General features: G+C 44.8%; 1 protein-coding gene across 1 annotated transcript; it reads left to right on the forward strand.

Moving 5' to 3' along the window:
- Window positions 1-204: 204 nt before the first annotated feature.
- Window positions 205-681, forward strand: LOC114262646 (F-box protein At5g49610). The gene has a single exon (XM_028203019.2). It carries the CDS (start codon window positions 205-207, stop codon window positions 679-681), a length of 477 nt encoding a protein of 158 aa, XP_028058820.2.
- Window positions 682-16,700: the final 16,019 nt, after the last annotated feature.

Below are 16,700 nucleotides of genomic sequence, written 5' to 3' on the forward strand. Positions count from 1 at the left end.
ACAAGTTTTTATTTGAGTTTTTAAAATTTTTATAAATATAAACAGAAAATTAAAAATGTAAGTGTTACCAAACGACAGCTAATTATTTTGTCAAAACCCTAACGAACCCTACGCCTGTGAAAAAGCAACAAACCAAATCCCATTACACCAAACCCCCCCATGATTTCTGAATCAAAACCAGAAATCAAAAAAACATCAACATAAATGGAGATGGACTCTGATGAGTCTCGCCCTCTTCCCCATCAGATCATCCTTAACATCTTCTCAAGATTACCCGTCAAATCTCTCTTGCGTTCCAAGCTCGTCTGCAAAGAATGGTGCCACTCAATCTCCACTCCCCAATTCACCAAACTCCGCCTCTCTCAATCCCAACTCACAACAACCCACCACGTCGCACTTCTTGAGTCTCGCAATCCTCCTTCCTCCATTGCTCTTCGCTCTATCGAATCTCATTCCGATGAATCAGTGATTGAGATTCATAACTCTTTCAAGTATTCTTATCCCTATTCCAAGATTATCAGTTCTTGTAATGGGTTGTTGCTAATTGCTCTATCCCAGAAGACTTTCATTGTTCGGAACCCATCTACTAGAGAATACGAGCATTTGGGTTGTCTTCCTCATTTTCTCAGTTTCGTTTTTGATGATGCAGTTTGTCCCAGTGAATGGATCGGACTAGTCTAAGCTCCTCAAGCCCAGGTCCAAATGATCAAGCCCACCGGATAACCTACAAACAAGTTCAACGGGGAACGGGGTAGTCCCCCAGTGAACCCTCCGATGAGCAAGTTAGGAAGAGAAGTAGAGTGTAGAGGGAGAGATTAGAGATAGAAAAGCTTAACCTTCTTCTTGTCTTCAACGTTTGCTTATATCCTTTGGTAATCATTTCGCTGTCCCTTACGACAACACCTCGCCGAAAGTCTATGCAGTAGCTTACCTTGTTCAGGGTAAAGGGGTCCTGTTCCGACGGAGAGGTGTTGTCGTAATAAATGCTGTGATGGGCTACATTAATGGTGATGTGCAGTGGCAATAACTTTGCAGATCTTTGTCTGCTGATGTGGCTCGTCCTTCACCTGCCATGTGTCTTAATGTCATTGGCTCTTTATGCCATGTTGGATTCCAGCTGTCCTGGACCTCACTAGCTGGGTTATGTATTGGGCTCCAAGTGATGGGCTTGGGTTGTTCATAGTGATTTGTGGCCTTTATGGGCTTATAGACGTCAGTAGTCCCCCATTCCCGAGTGCAACTTTAGTCCAACGAAGGGAATACAAATGAAGAAGATGAGGGTGTTAGGGATTGGCAGGATGGAGGTCGACTGGCAGGGGTGATCGAGAGGGTGAACCGACCGGGAGGTGGTTCGACCGTGCAGGGTGATCGAGTGGAAGGGCCGACCACGAGGAGGGCTGACCGCAAAGGTTGGCCGAGTGGGAGGGTCAACCACGAGGATGGCCGACCGCGAAGGGGGCCGACCGCGAAGGTTGGCCGAGTGGGAGGGTCGACCATGAGGAGGGCCGACCGTGAAGGGTGACCAAGTGGGAGGGTCGACCGCGAAGGGTGAGGTGGAGGGGCGTGGGACTCGAGAAGCGGCGTGTCACGTGGTGATTTGAAGTGGAAAAGACAGGGTAAGGGAAGGAGACAGTGGATCGTGGTTGTACACGTGGCAACATCTCGCGGGGGAGGGGGGGAGATTAGGCGTTAGATCAGAAGTGAAACGATAGGTCATTATGGGTGTTGAAAAGACAGTTTTGGCGGATGATTTGAAAAGTTTTCAAGCTGGCGAAAATTAATTGGGATCCTTGGAATACGGGCAAACCGTAGGCTTTTGGCATTATTCGATTCACCTACTTGTTTACGAAAAATCAAAATATTCTAAGTGTGAATTCCTTTGTTGCTCGCGATATACCTTTGCAACACTTTTTCAACTTCCTTGCACCTGCATCCGAAACGATTCGCAGGCATACCATAGAAATGGCCCAAGAAGAAACTGCGAATGTCAGGGTAGATCCACTTGGTGATGATGATGCAGTGGAGTTAGCATAGCAATATAGGATGGAGAGGGTGGGGGAGTCGGTGGTACGATCCCATGGTTCCACTATGATAGCAACTCCAAAGCCAATCAGCCAGGTAGAACCAGATCACTGGCATACAATGGCAGACAGATCAACGGTTACTGCAGCGGATTTGGAGGCCATTCGCGAAAAATACCAGGTGCCTGCTGAAATAGAGTTATTGTTGCCGATGTCGACGGAGAGGCCATCCGACGCCAGGTCAGGGGAGTTTGCCCTTTATAAGGAAGCATTGAAGGGAGGACTGAGGCTGCCCCTACCGTAAGTGGTGGTAGATGTCCTGAATCGTTTGGAGGTAGCGCCGGACCAACTAATGCCCAATGCGTGAAAGATCTTACTGGCCTGTGCAAGTGCGTGACCGAAGGCGAACGAAGGGGCGGCCATGATAGTAGACGAATTTTTCGCATGTTACAAGGCCTCAGGGCAGCGAGAGACTTGGGTCACTCTGCAGGCAGTGGTAGGGAAAGGGCTGGTGGCGGGGCTGCTGTTGTCGATCAAGGGGTGAAGACCACAGTGGTTCTATGTATTTACCAGTGGAGGGGTTAGAGTGCGCACCATTTCGAAAGTGCCCACCAAGTTTGTAGAGCCAAAGCTGGGAGCAGCAGCAGAGGAGAGGGTGAAGAGGGTAAAGGAATGGAGGGAGAGGGAAGGGGCCAGGTGGGACGAGTTCGTTCAGCCGTCGGCTTTGTTTGAGGCAGGGTTGGGTCCACAGCCGAGTGGTGGGGACCTCGACCGAACAGAGTTGGAGGCAAGGAGGAAGGCTCAAGAGGCAGAGGATCGGACCATCCTTGCCAAAGCCCAAAAATTCAAAGAGTCTCAGGCAGACCGACTGCCAAAGCCGGTTGCAAGGGAGAGGATCCGACCGCGACCTAAACCCTTGGGGGAAAAAAACTTAGGTGAATTTGTGCCACGACCGCCCCCAATAGATCCTTTGAAGGAGAGGTCGTTGAAGGAGATGGAGGTATTGGGCGTAGTGAAGAAGAAGAGGAGAGTGAGGAGGAGTGAAGAAGAGCCTGCCCAGAAGAGAAAGAGGGAAGTGAGGGCAGAAGAGACTAGTATGGCGAAGGAGGCAGAGGGGGGGGGGGACGTGAAGGAGACCCCAGGAAGAGTAATTTCCCCAGAAGTGGTGAACATTGCCTCAGAGGGCATGGAAGTCGTTCCAGTAGTGGCGACGATCGCCGCGAGGGTCGCCCCTAAAGTGCAAGTAGAAGGTGGGCCGATTGGCCCTGAGCCAAGGAGGAAAAAACAGCCCCAGGGGGGTCCTGCACCCCAAGGAGGGGGAGTCAGTCTGACTACTACGATCTATCATGCTCGTGCGGTAGCTGGGCGGCTAGAGGGAGAAGAAGGCCCAGCCAGGGCAGGGGCAGACCGCCTTGTGGGGATTGTAAAAGAGGCAGCCTTGCGCTCAGCAGCCAGATTCAATGAGGCTGAGCTACTGAGGGGGTTATGCTCTGCTCAAATGGAGGTAACCACCTTAGCAGGGGCTCTGCTGAGGAAGGCTGGGGCTGCAAAGCTCAAGGCAGATGAGGCCAAGGCTCAACTTGCAAGGTTGAAGAAGGAGAGCGCAAACTGGGAGAGTGCCCACGCTGAGCTGTAAACGGTCAAGGTGGAGCTGGAGAACACACGCCACCAGGTTGTATCGCTCGAGTTCCAACTGGCTGGCGAGCAGAAGAGGTTGGATGAGGCCCAAAAAGCCTGCGTGGTCGTGGTCGAACAACATGAAGAGGCGATGAGCAGTAATGAAGAGCTGGTCAGGCAGAAGGATGAGGCAGACGTGAAGATTGATGGTCTGCAAAAGGAGCTGGAGGGCAAGCGTGCTAAGGTAGTGAAGGAGAATGAGAGCCTTCGGAAGGAGTTGGAAGCAGAGAGAGCCAAGGCGGCTGCTGAAAAGGAGAGCCTTCAGAAAGAGTTGGAGGCAGAGAAAGCCAAGGCAACTGCTGAAAAGGAGAGCCTTCAGAAGGAGTTGGAGGCAAAGAAAGCCAAGGCAACTGTTGAAAGAGTGACCCTGGATAAGGAGTTGGCGGAGGAGAGGGCTAAGGCAGCCTCTGAAAGGGCGGCTTACCCGGATCTTTATGTGGCAGCAGTGGACTAGTTCAAGGGGTCTGCTGAATTTCAGATGGCAGTGGATGCCGCGGTCGCTAGTAGCTTGGTGAGGGAGGAGTCTGGGGAGGCGGGTCCATCGAGGACGACTGTTGGAGGAAGGACTGAGGCAGAAGTGATTGAGAGCTTCCAGCGGTTAGACTTTTATAAGCACGAAATGGCTAAGTTCTGGGACAGTGGTTGGAAAATGTTCAAGCGTAAAGCTGAGGAGCTGTTCCCAGACTTGGACTTGAGTAGTGTGAAAATCGATGACGACGATGTGGCCCAGACCCCCCTTGATGAGGGTATTGAAGAAGAAGATCTTGTGTCCAGTGAAGAGGAGTAGTTTGAAGAAGAAGAAGAAGGCCTTGCACAGACCTTGTGTTTTTGTGTTTGTTTTGTTTGTTGTTTTGTTTTGTTTTCTGTTTTGAATGGCTGTAATGAACTCATGTACAAATTTCTGAATAAATAAAATTGCAATTATGTTTTCATTTGATTATCTGTGCTTGTGCAACTGAAATGAATGAGGCGTAGACGAGGCGTGTATAACTCATTGTGAAGTGCAAAGTGGAGTTAAACTTGTAATAAGAACTAAATTTAAGAACTCCTCAGTGTAGAGTGAAATTGAAGTTGTAATAAAAACTCAATGCAGGGTAGAGTTAGGAACTCCTCAATGCAGAGTGAAATTTAAAATGTAGTAAAATTATAAGTTTGTGTTTGCCACGCTGCTGAAGTAGATTAGTGGTTTATTAGAGTGAGGCTTGGCTTGTAAGGAAACTGGCTGACTTGTAAAAGAGTTTGATTGAGAATAAAATAACCTGACTTGTAAAGAAAACGTGTAAGAACGTCTTTGGAATTTGACTAAGCAAAGAGTGGTGTAAAGACTTGGACCTGGAATTGTGACTAAGTGTGTCTACTAATTCCACAAGTATGAAGTTTGCATAGATGGCTTTGACCGAGCCCTGTACGCGTGCTCAGTTGGGGCTAAGCTATGATTCACTGACGTTGTAAGGAACTCAGTCTGAACCTGAAATTGTGGCACTCGGTCCGACTGAGACTTGTTATGCTTAGGCTAGCTGAGGCCGAGTGCTTCATGCTCAGTCTGAGTGAGGCTTTTAGTGCTCAGTCTGGGTGAGGCTTTTCGTGCTCGGTCTGGCTGAGGCTTTTTGATGCTCAGTCTAGCTGAGGCTTTATGATGCTCAGTTTGGCTGAGGCTTTTTGATGCTTAGTCTGGCTGAGGCTTTTTGATGCTCAGTCTGGCTGAGGCTTTATGATGCTCAGTCTAGCTGAGGCTTTTTGATGCTCAGTCTGGCTGAGGCTTTATGATGCTCAGTCTGGACGAAGATTTTTAATGCTCAGTCTGGCTGAGGCTTTATGATGCTTAGTCTGGATGAGGCTTTTCATGAGTGCTGCAATCAAAATGTCATTGAGACACCATACAGATAACTGAGATATATAATTGTTGGCAGGGAAAGTGTAACCCAGTTAATCAAAAAGTTACATTGCGTAAGGGGATATCAAGAATGTGTAAATTTGCCGAAAAGAAAATACAATAACTGAGCGATACAAAAGTAAGAGCTTATTGAAAGTAACGTTTCAGGTGTTCGGCGTTCCATGGGTGGGAGAGGTCTCGACCTTCCATTTCTTGAAGTCGGTAGGTGCCCGGACGTGGTCGGGCTTTCACAACGTAAGGTCCCTCCTATTTGGCTGCCAGTTTACCCTCAGTCGGATTTTTGGTGGCAAGAGTTGCTTCTCTCAAGACAAGGTCCCCTACAGCAAACTCCCTTGATCGGACTTTGCGGTTGTAGTGTGTTCTCATTTTCTGTTGGTATGAGGCTAGTCTGACAGCGGTGGTTTCTTTGAGTTCTTTAATTAGGTCCAGGTCTGCCCGACAGAGCTCTTCGATTAGTGCTGGATCCAGATGTAAAACCCTGGGAGTAGGCAGACCTTAGCACCGTATGTTAAGCGGAAAGGGGTTTCCCCAGTGGGAGTCCGAGCTGTAGTTTGGTAAGCCCAGAGTACATTCGGTAGTTCCTCAGCCCAAAGTCCCTTAGCAGCTTCGAGCTTAGTTTTAATGATCTTCAGGAGAGAACGGTTGGTGACCTTGACTTGGCCATTGGCCTGGGGATGACCGGGGAAAGAGAAACATGGTTGAATCTGGAGGTCGGCACAGAACTTCCTGTACTTGGTGTTGTCAAATTGTTTGCCGTTGTCGGAGACGATGGCCTGAGGGATGCCAAATCTGCGAATGATCGACTGCCAGATGAACTTGGTTGTGTTCCGCTCGGTAATAGTGGCAAGGGGTTCTGCCTCTACCCACTTGGTGAAGTAATCAATGGCGACGATCGCGAACTTGGTCTGACCCCAGCCGGTGGAAAGCAGATGACCAAGTCGATCCCCCATTTGGCGAACGGATAAGGGCTGCAAAGTGTGATCAACTCTCTAGGAGGAGCATGAGGGATGTTGGCAAAACGTTGACACTTATCACATTTGAGCACGAAATCAGTCGCATCTTGATTGAGAGTTGGCCAGAAATAACCAGTACGGAGTATTTTGTGGGCCAGAGACCTGCCGCCTGAATGATTACCACAAATTCCCTCATGGATTTCCCGCATTACATAGGTTACTTGAGCCGAATTGAGGCATCGTAGGTATGGGTGTGAAAAACCACGTTTGTATAAGACGCCACTAACCAGGATGTAATTGGACGACCGGGCCCTGACTTTGGCGGCCTGCTGTTGGTCATCTGGGAGTTCCCCCGTTGTCAAAAATAGGAAGATGTCGGACGCCCAAGGGATAGGTTCGTTTTGGAGGAACTGTACTTCTTGTAAGTCGGGTGAGATGGCTGGGTGGGCTAGGTATTCGAGGCGGACACCGTGGCTGAGGTCGGACTGGTCTGCAGAGGCCAACTGAGCCATCTCATCTGCCTTGGAGTTTTTCGCCCGAGGTATGTGCTTGATGTGGAAGGTATTGAAGAGGCGAACAAGGGGGAGGGCTATATCCCTGTAAGCCTGCATTGTGTCCTCCTTGGCATCGAATTCCCCCGTAATCTGGCCGACGATGAGCTGGGAGTCGCTGAACACTCGGATGTGGCTGACTCTAATGTCCTTGGCGAGGCGGAGTCCTGCTATTAATGCCTCATATTCAGCCTCATTGTTACTGGCATTAAACAAGAAACGGAGAGCACATTTGAAATAACCACCCTTAAGGGCGGTGAGAATGAGGCTAGCCCCACTACCTTCCCTGCGGGATGATCCGTCGACATTGAGGGTCTATGAATGCGGGTCTTTTGGCTCGGTAGGGGTTGGTGGGGGTGGGGGCGCAGCGGTTGGGGTAGGATTAGTGAATTCTAGGATGAAATCCGTGACAGCCTGTCCCTTAATTGCTGTTCGAGGCCGGTAGGAGATATCAAACTGACTGAGTTCCACTGACCACTGCATGAGTCTGCCAGAAAGTTCTGGTTGTTGCATGACCTTCTTCAAGGGTTGGTCGGTGAGAACCACTATGGAATGGGCCTGGAAGTAAGGACGGAGCTGTCTGGAGGCGGTGACCAAGGCCAAGGACAATTTTTCTAACAGCGGGTAATTCTGCTCTGCTCCTCTGAGAGCTCGACTGATGTAGTAGACCGACCGTTGGACAGAGTCGTCTTCCTTAATAAGAGCTGCACTGACTGCAGTGCTTGAGACAACTAAATAGAGGAAGAGGGGCTCGCCCGTAATTGCTTGTGAAAGGAGAGGGGATTTGCCATGAACTGCTTTAACTGCTAAAAAGCTTCTACAGATTCAGTTGTCCATTCAAAAGTTTGCCAAAGAACTTTGAAGAATGGTAGGCACTTATCTGTTGCCCAGGAAATGAAGCGGTTGAGGGCCGCAACTCGGCCAGTGAGCCTTTGAACCTTCTTAACCGTTTTGGTTGACTGCATCTCAATCAAGGCCTTAATCTTTTCAGGGTTAGCTTCAATGCCCCGCTAACTGACCATAAAACCCAGAAACTTCCCAGATCCTACGCCGAAGGCGCACTTCTCTGGGTTGAGCTTCATTTGGTACTTGCGTAGGTGGCGAAGGTCTCTCGCAGGTCGGACAGATGATCAATAGAGAGTTTGCTCTTAACTAGCATGTCGTCGACATATACTTCCATATTTTGACCTATCTGATGATGGAAAATGGCATTGACCAACCGTTGGTAGGTGGCCCCAGCATTCTTCTGTCCGAATGGCATCATGCGATAGTGGTAGGTACCTCGGTCGGTAATGAAGGATGTATGTTCCCGATCAGACGGGTGCATCAGGATTTGGTTGTACCCAGAGAAAGCATCCATGAAGCTGAGCATTTGATGACCGGCCGTAGCGTCGACCAGCAGATCTATGCGGGGAAGAGGATAGCTGTCTTTGGGACAAGCTCGGTTTAGGTCAGAGTAATCGACACAAAGTCGCCATTTGCCATTGTTCTTGCGGACTAGGACCACGTTTGACAACCATTTAGGGTAATCCACGTTTTTGATGAATTGGGCCTCAAGGAGCTTGTCAACCTCTGCGGCTATAAGTGTATTGTGCTCTGGATGGAAGATGCGCTACTTCTGGCGGTAAGGTCGGAAATGGGGTTCGATGCTGAGGCGGTGAGTTATGAAAGAGGGGTCAATGCCCGGCATATCTGAATGGGTCTAGGCAAATACATCATTGTGCTCGATCAGAAGGGCAGTAAGGTCGGCCTTAGCTTGGGGGGATAGTTGGCTGCCGATCTTGGCAGTTTTCATAGGGTTGGTGGGATCGATGGGAACCTCAACGTGCTTCTCCACCGGTTCTCCTCTAACCAGCTCGTCCTCATCTCGGACGTCAAGTCCTTCAATGATCATGGCCTCCTTCAGCTTGACTTCCTTGAGTGAGGTGACACAACATTCCCTAGCTACGGTCTGCTCTCCCCTTACTGTCACGACGCCCAGGTCGGTAGGGAACTTTATGGCGAGGTGGTAGGGTGAAGTGATAGCTTGGAAAGCGTTGAGGGCGGTGCGGCCAAAGATGATGTTCTAGGTAGAGGGACAGTCGACCACAAGGAAAGTGACCAACTTGGTAGTCTGCCGTGGGTATTCACCGATGGTGAGGGGGAGATCGATGGAGCCGATGGAGGTCACCCGGTCGCTTGTGAAATCGACCAAAGGGGTTTGGAGGGGAGACAGACTTTCCTCCCCAATCTTGAGCTGGCGGAAGCAGTTGAGGAATATGATGTCTAAAGAACTGCCGTTGTCGATGAGAACCCGTCTGACCTTATAGTTGGAGAGGAGGGCAGAAATGACGAGAGGGTCATCATGAGGATAACGGATACCTGTACAGTCGGCGTCCGTGAAGGTGATGGGCTCTGTCCACTGCTTGGGTTGTTTGGAGGGTCGGTTTATCGTGGCAACTGCTCTATCCGAGCCTTGCCTTATCTTTCTGAGTTCTGCCCTCTGAGCGGAACGGGATGGTCCGCCACAAGCAAGGCCACCTGAAATGACTCGGATTTCACCAACTGGCGGAGGGGGATTACCTGGCAGCCGAGGCTGTTGTGGGGGGCGATCATGGCCTTGGTTAGGTTGGGCTGGCTACTGGGATGGGGTACGCCGGCGGTTGTTTCTGAGGGGCTCGGTTCTTTGCCTTTGCTGTGAGCGGGTGTTCGTGAACCGGTTGAGACGCCCTTGACGAATTAGGGTCTCGACCTGATCCTTGAGGATGATGCAGTCATCAATGTTATGGCCGTGGTCCTGGTAGAAACGACAATATTTGAACTGGTCTTTCCGATTGGAAGGGGTCCGTGAGGGTAAGGGCCATTAGAGAGGGTAGTCCCGTTGGATTTGGTGGAGGACTTGTTCTATGGGAGAATTAAGGGACGTGTACCGCTCGAACCGACCGGGCGGTTGGGCTGGTGCCGACCGGTCAGCGCGAGGAGGTCAATCGGTATAGTGGGGTGTTTGGCTGTTATATTGGGTGTTTCTGGGTTCTGAGTCTTTTCTCTTTTCTCTGGGGGTCGGGTTTTTAGGTATTGGATCCTGCTGAACGGCTAGTGAATCTTCAACATTCATATATTTTTGGGCTTTGGAGAGTAGGGCTGCCATGGAGGTTGGGTGGTTTTTGGAGAGGGAGAAGAGGAAATCGGACGATCGTAGCCCGGCCATGAAAGCCGTGAGGATGACCTTGTCATCGTTTTCCGCTACTTACACGGCTTCGGTGTTGAAGCGGGTAACGAAACTGCGCAGCGACTCCCCCTCGGTCTGACGGATGTTGAGGAGTTGGGTTGCAGGGCGGCGTTGGCTCTGGGCTCCAATGAAATGGCTAAGGAAGGAGTCGCTGGAAAGTGGAGACAGAGTCTGCTGGTAACTGGCTGAACCACAATAGAGCTAACCCTTTCAGTGTCATGGGGAAAGCCCGACACATGATCTCGTCAGGGAAGGCATGGAGGATCATGAGGGTACGGTAGGTCTCCAGATGGTTGACTGGGTCTGTCGTACCGTCAAAAGAGTCAATGGTGGGCATCTTGAACTTGGCGGGCAAAGGTTTGTCCCGGATGGAGGCAACAAATGGTGAGCTTGCCGTGGTAGAGGGTTTATGCTGAATGTTCTGCATGACCCCTTGGAGTTGGAGCTTCATTGCTCGGAGTTCAGCGTCCCAGAGGGGAATGTGGTGACCATGGTCAGTCAATGGGGGCTGGACGCTGCTGGCTTCCCCTTCAGGGGCTGGTGCGACGACCGAAGGGTGTGGGGATGGAGGTGGTAGATTTATATACGGGGGAGGAGGTTGTAAACCTTCCAAGTTGGGTGGATAAGGTTGCGGAACAGTATGGCTCGGGGCTCTTTCTTGGTTGGGTGGAATATCTGGAGGTGGTGGAGGAGGCATCGAAAGGTTTCTTTGGAGTAAAGTATTTATCAGGGCCTGGTTTTGTTCGGCCATGCGGTTAATGCTGTTGGTAAGCTCAATGATATACTGTGGTGGGTTGTTTGGATTAGGAGGGTCAGTTTGATGGTCGGCAACATTATGGTGAGAAGCCATGGATCTAGTCGTGACCATACACTTAGATGGGTAGGAGGAAAAGGTTGTTAGGACAGGGTCTCCGGCGACAATGAACACAACTGGCGTCCGGATAAGAACCACTTCCCACAGACGGCGCCAACTGATGGAGCAGTTTGTCCCAGTGAATGGATCGGACTGGTCCAAGCTCCTCAAACCCAGGTCCAAATGATCAAGCCCACCGGATAACCTGTAAACAAGTTCAACGGGGAACGGGGTAGTCCCCCAGTGAACCCTCTGACGAGCAAGTTAGGAAAAGAAGTAGAGTGTAGAGGGAGAGATTAGAGATAGAAAAGCTTAACCTTCTTCTTGTCTTCAACGTTTGCTTATATCCTTTGGTAATCATTTCGCTGTCCCTTCTGACCTGACCTCCTCGCCGAAAGTCTATGCTGTAGCTTACCTTGTTCAGGGTAAGGGGGTCCTGTTCCGACGGAGAGGTGTTGTCGTAATAAATGCTGTGATGGGCTGCATTAATGGTGATGTGCAGTGGCAATAACTTTGCAGATCTTTGTCTGCTGATGTGGCTCGTCCTTCACTTGCCATGTGTCTGAATGTCATTGGCTCTTTATGCCATGTTGGATTCCAGCTGTCCTGGACCTCACCAGCTGGGTTATGTATTGGGCTCCAAGTGATGGGCTTGGGTTGTTCATAGTGATTCATAGCCTTTATGGGCTTATACACGTCAGTTTTCATTCTCTCTGGACTTGGGTATGACAAGCTTGTTGATGAGTACAAAGTTGTTATGGCGATTCGGGTTATCGAAAATAATGAAAGTGATTGTGAAAAAAACATTTATTTTTATTGCTATTCTTCGAAATGTGAGGGTGAGCTGAGAAGCATAAAGATGGATTTCCTGTATATGATTTTGAAAGGCACATCCGCCACAGTGGTAAATGGAGTTCCGCATTGGTTGGTGAATCATGATTGAGGTGAGAAATCGCCGGTGATTATTTACTTTGAGTTTGTAGCTGAGGTGTTTGTTGAATTGACTCAACCAAGTTATGGGCACGAATCGTTAGATATTTCAAAGTTTGATTTGGGGGTTTTGGGTGGTTGTCTTTCTATTGTTTGTCATAGGGAACACTATGTTGAGGTGTTGGTATTGAAACGGTACCATGCGATTGAGTCGTGGACTAAACTGTTCGTCATTCGTTATGATAACTTTGGAAATCTAAGTTTTAAGACCTTGAAACCGCTGTGTTTTACGAAGAATGGCGAAGTGTTGATGGAGATTGATCGAAAGAGGTTGGTGGTGTATAATCTTGAAGAAAGTTCATATAGATTTGTTGAGTTCTCTCACAATGGCAATGGGTTCAAAGTCGTGATGTATGTTGAGAGCCTAGTCTCCCCCCATGGTGCCTCCAAGTCCAAGCAAAGACCGTGCTGGAATATGGCAAGCATGAGTAGATCCTCAACATCTAAGCTAAGCACGAGTAGATCCTCGACATCTAAGGCAAGCATGAGTAGATCCTCAACATCTAAGTGAGATCTGCTTAGTTTTTACATACTTCCCTCCACATCTATCTATTTTTGGCTTAAGTAATGTCTCTTGCTAGTTTTTAATTTCATGGATTGACATACTTATTTTCATGTAGGAAAATAATAAGCAAACACTTGTATATATATTTTTCCGCAAATTAAAAGTACTTAATGACATCTTTTAATTGGTGAATTTTTTTTTTTTGGAAAATTTTGCCACAGATTATATTATTTTTAAGTTCTTGTTTACTGTTTTGATCAAATAATTTAGGGTGGAGGGAGTCTCTGTCACACTTGTTTTACAATATTGTCTTCCCTACAAAGATGAAGATTTTTTATACATAACAATTTTAAATTCACCTTAGTATTGTTGGTGTCCTAATCCAGACATACTTCGGTACGTGTTGTATGATAACATTTATAGTTGACTATTTTATTTACATAAAAAATTATGCGACAAATAGTTTCTTTCCTGTTTGGTTGCATGAAGATTAATTAGATATTTGATAGGATTTGCAGAGGGGTTGTATTAAGGGTGAGGAGTCTCACATTTTTTCATTTAAGAATTAAGGGTAAATTATGTAAATAGTCCTTGTAGTTTACACGATGTATCAATTTAGTCCCTATAGTTTCAATTTGCTCGATTTTGCCCTTTAATTTAACGGATTGTGTCATTTTAATTTAATAAATAACGGTTGTTAAGTTAATTCACTACAAGAAAAAACACCTTTGGCGACTAAATTTTTAGTTGCTAAAAGTCCTTTTTTAGTCGCCAAAAGTCGACTTTTCACTTTCCCCGACTAAATATTTTAGTCGCCGGTTTTGTCGCGAATAGATGGTCGGCAGAGGTATTGGCGACTAAAAAAGTTTCAGTCGGCAAAGTTTTAGTCTTCAGCGACCAAAGCATTTGTCGCCACTAGTCAATTACATTTTTGAAAATTATACATTTAGCGACTAATCTTTTAGTCGCCAATAGTGAATTATTTTTTTTTTATTTATACATTTGCCGACTAAGCTTTTCGTCGCCAATAGTCAATCTTTTGGCGACCACTGTTTTTAGTCTCCAAAAGCATATTTCAGGAAAAAAAATTTACCCTCTGCTGTTCCCAAGATTTGAACCATCGACCCATCCCACATTCCAAACCTTTACCATCACACTTTCCCCACTATGCCACTACAACATCACATAAATATAAATGCAACATATATTATTTATATATTACTTTGACCGGTATTAATACAAAACTATATATATAAAATAATTATTTTTATTCAATATAATTTATGTAAAAAATAAATTATTTACTAAAAAAAATTAGATCACTTTTGGCGACTGATTTAGTCGCCAATTGTATAGTTTTGGCTACTAATTAGTTTTCAGTCGCTAAAAAAATTCATTCCCGCCTAAAAATAACCAGTTTTGGCGACTAAACCTGTTTTTAGTCGCCAAAAACGTCCCCTTTTGGCTACTAAACTGAATTTTAGTGGCCAATTGACTGTTTTTAGCTACTAATTTTTTTAGTAGTCAAAAAGCTTCACTTTCAGCGACCAAACTGTTTTTAGTCGCCAAAACACGTAGAATCGGCGACCAAACTGTTTTTTAGTCGCCAAAACCTATACTTTTGGCTACTAAATTATTTTAGTCGCCAAAAACTATCACTTTTGGCTACTAAAAAACCTTTAGTCGCTGAAATGCCTATATTCGGCGACTAAACTGAATTTTAGTCGCTAAAACCCTTATATTCGGCGACTAAACTCTTTTAGTCGGCAAAAGTGATCAATTTTGGCGACTAATTCCATTTTAGTCGCCAATTCTACTACTTTCAGCAACGAAAACTCCAGTTTTAGTCGCGAAATCTGCTTTTTGTTGTAGTGATTTAACGGAAGGTCAAATAATATGTTAATTTGGTCCCTGTACTTTACATAATGTGTCAATTTGGTCCTTGTAATTTCAATTTTCTCGATTTTGACAGGGATTAAATTGACACATTGTGAAAAATACAGGGACCAAATTGACATATTATTTGACTTTCCGTTAAATTAACTTCACAACCGTTATTTATTAGACTAAAATGACACAATCCGTTAAATTAAGGGGTAAAATCGAGCAAATTAAAACTACATGGACCAAATTGACACATCGTATAAAATACAAGGACTATTTGCATAATTTTCCCAAGAATTAAAACATCATTTACAATATTTTGATCCAAATGACATATTCTGTAGAAAATTACCTTATGTATGTCAACATGTACTCTATAGACTAAAAAGTATGTTTTCTTTTTTTCTTTATTTAAATTCTAAATTAGCTACCACTATTTGTGAGGTGAAAATCTAGTGTTGTTTGATAATCTACAATGTAATTAGTTTTTTGAGGTTTCGACCGCAAGTGACTATTTTTAACCCCGAATCAGACACTTTTTTTCATTGTTTTAAGCATTACAATTTGAACTCATTCTTACATTGTTCTTTTGATCTTGTAGATCGAAAGCAACTTAAGTTCGAGTGAATCAACAGCGCGAAGGAATTCCGGATCAAATTGGATGATAGGGAAATGTTTTCCTTGCATCAAAAGACTTCCAGCAGTTTTGAGAGGAACATAATGCAGTTTGAGGAGAATCTGGCTAGAACTATAGAAGACGCAAACTTGGAACATGTGATTAATCTGTTTTTAACTTATTGGTCTCTTTGAATTAATCTTAAATCCGGATACGGTTATAACTATTTGGAATATGAGCTTGTTTTATGAGATAATTTTGAAAAATCTTGTGTTCACACCAAATTAATATAACTAGGAGTTGAGCACACAAGTTCCACGTGTGCAAAAATATAAGACAATTGTAACCTCATCTGAAAAAAAGAAAAAGAAAATGAATGTAGATGGAGAAGAAAAATTACTAAAAAAATTAAATTTGCAATCTGGAACTTGAGCGCTTACGTAATTAAATGCATAAGTTTGCACTAAAGTAAGCTGTGTTTTACATAATGGTATAGATATGATATATAACTGTTTTGCACCGAACAAAAAAAAAAGCTAAAAAAACTAACATTTTGAGATTAAAAAAGTACAAAAAAACAAAATAAGTTATATAAATTAATAAGACAAAATGTTACATCAAAACTATAATCATTACACTTTTTCTTTTATAAAAGTAAAAAAAACTCAAAAGTAAAAACTAAACGAGACTAAAATATTCAGACTAAAAAAATCCCAATACAAAAAAGTTGGCTACTGTAACTAATGTCAATGAAACTTATGTAGTATCTTGTAGCAAAGGAAGTTAAACCTCATGGGAAAATATAACACATAAATTTTTTTTTTATTTACCTCAAAATGTTTATATGGTAAATTAAACTTTGTATTATTATATTTTTACCAGTATTAAATTATTTGACAAAAATTGTTACTAGGTCACATGAGGCATTTATAGGGTAACATTGTTTTATTTATTTATTGAATTTATAATTTTTCTATATTTCCATTTTGTTGGTAAAGGTAAAGGTAAATGTGAAGGTACAGTTTCAAAATACAATAAAGAAAAAGAACAAATTACAAATAAACTCTTGAGATTTGTTTAAAATATAAATTGTATTTGTAATTTAAAAAATTACAAATATTCTATTATTATAATTTTTTTATTTAATATAATTAACTGAAAAATAAAATTCATAATTAATTTTTTATATAATGATAAAATTATTTCAATTATTAATTAAAATAAATTTATGATATTATTAATAAAAAATTAATTTAAAATTAAAAATTTTAAAAAACAGAATACTATAAATTTTAAAAGAGTCTTGCTGGAGATCCCAACCAGGAAAGCACCCCCAACACCCCCCACCTTCACGTGGGGGCTGGCAATGGATGAAAAAAAAAAAAAAAAAAAGATAGAAAAAATTGTTTTTTTTTTTACCAATCAGGCATGACCCCAGCACCCCCACTGGGTCTCATGCATTTCCGATTTTAAAATTACAGAAAAAATTCACCTTCAGCATCCTTTCAGGACAACCCATCACTCTAGTTTCAGGTCGGTCTCTAAGTC

The sequence above is a fragment of the Camellia sinensis genome, chromosome 6 (assembly GCF_055761805.1).
Source record: "Camellia sinensis isolate YWXY chromosome 6, ASM5576180v1, whole genome shotgun sequence".
Classification (NCBI taxonomy): domain Eukaryota; kingdom Viridiplantae; phylum Streptophyta; class Magnoliopsida; order Ericales; family Theaceae; genus Camellia; species Camellia sinensis.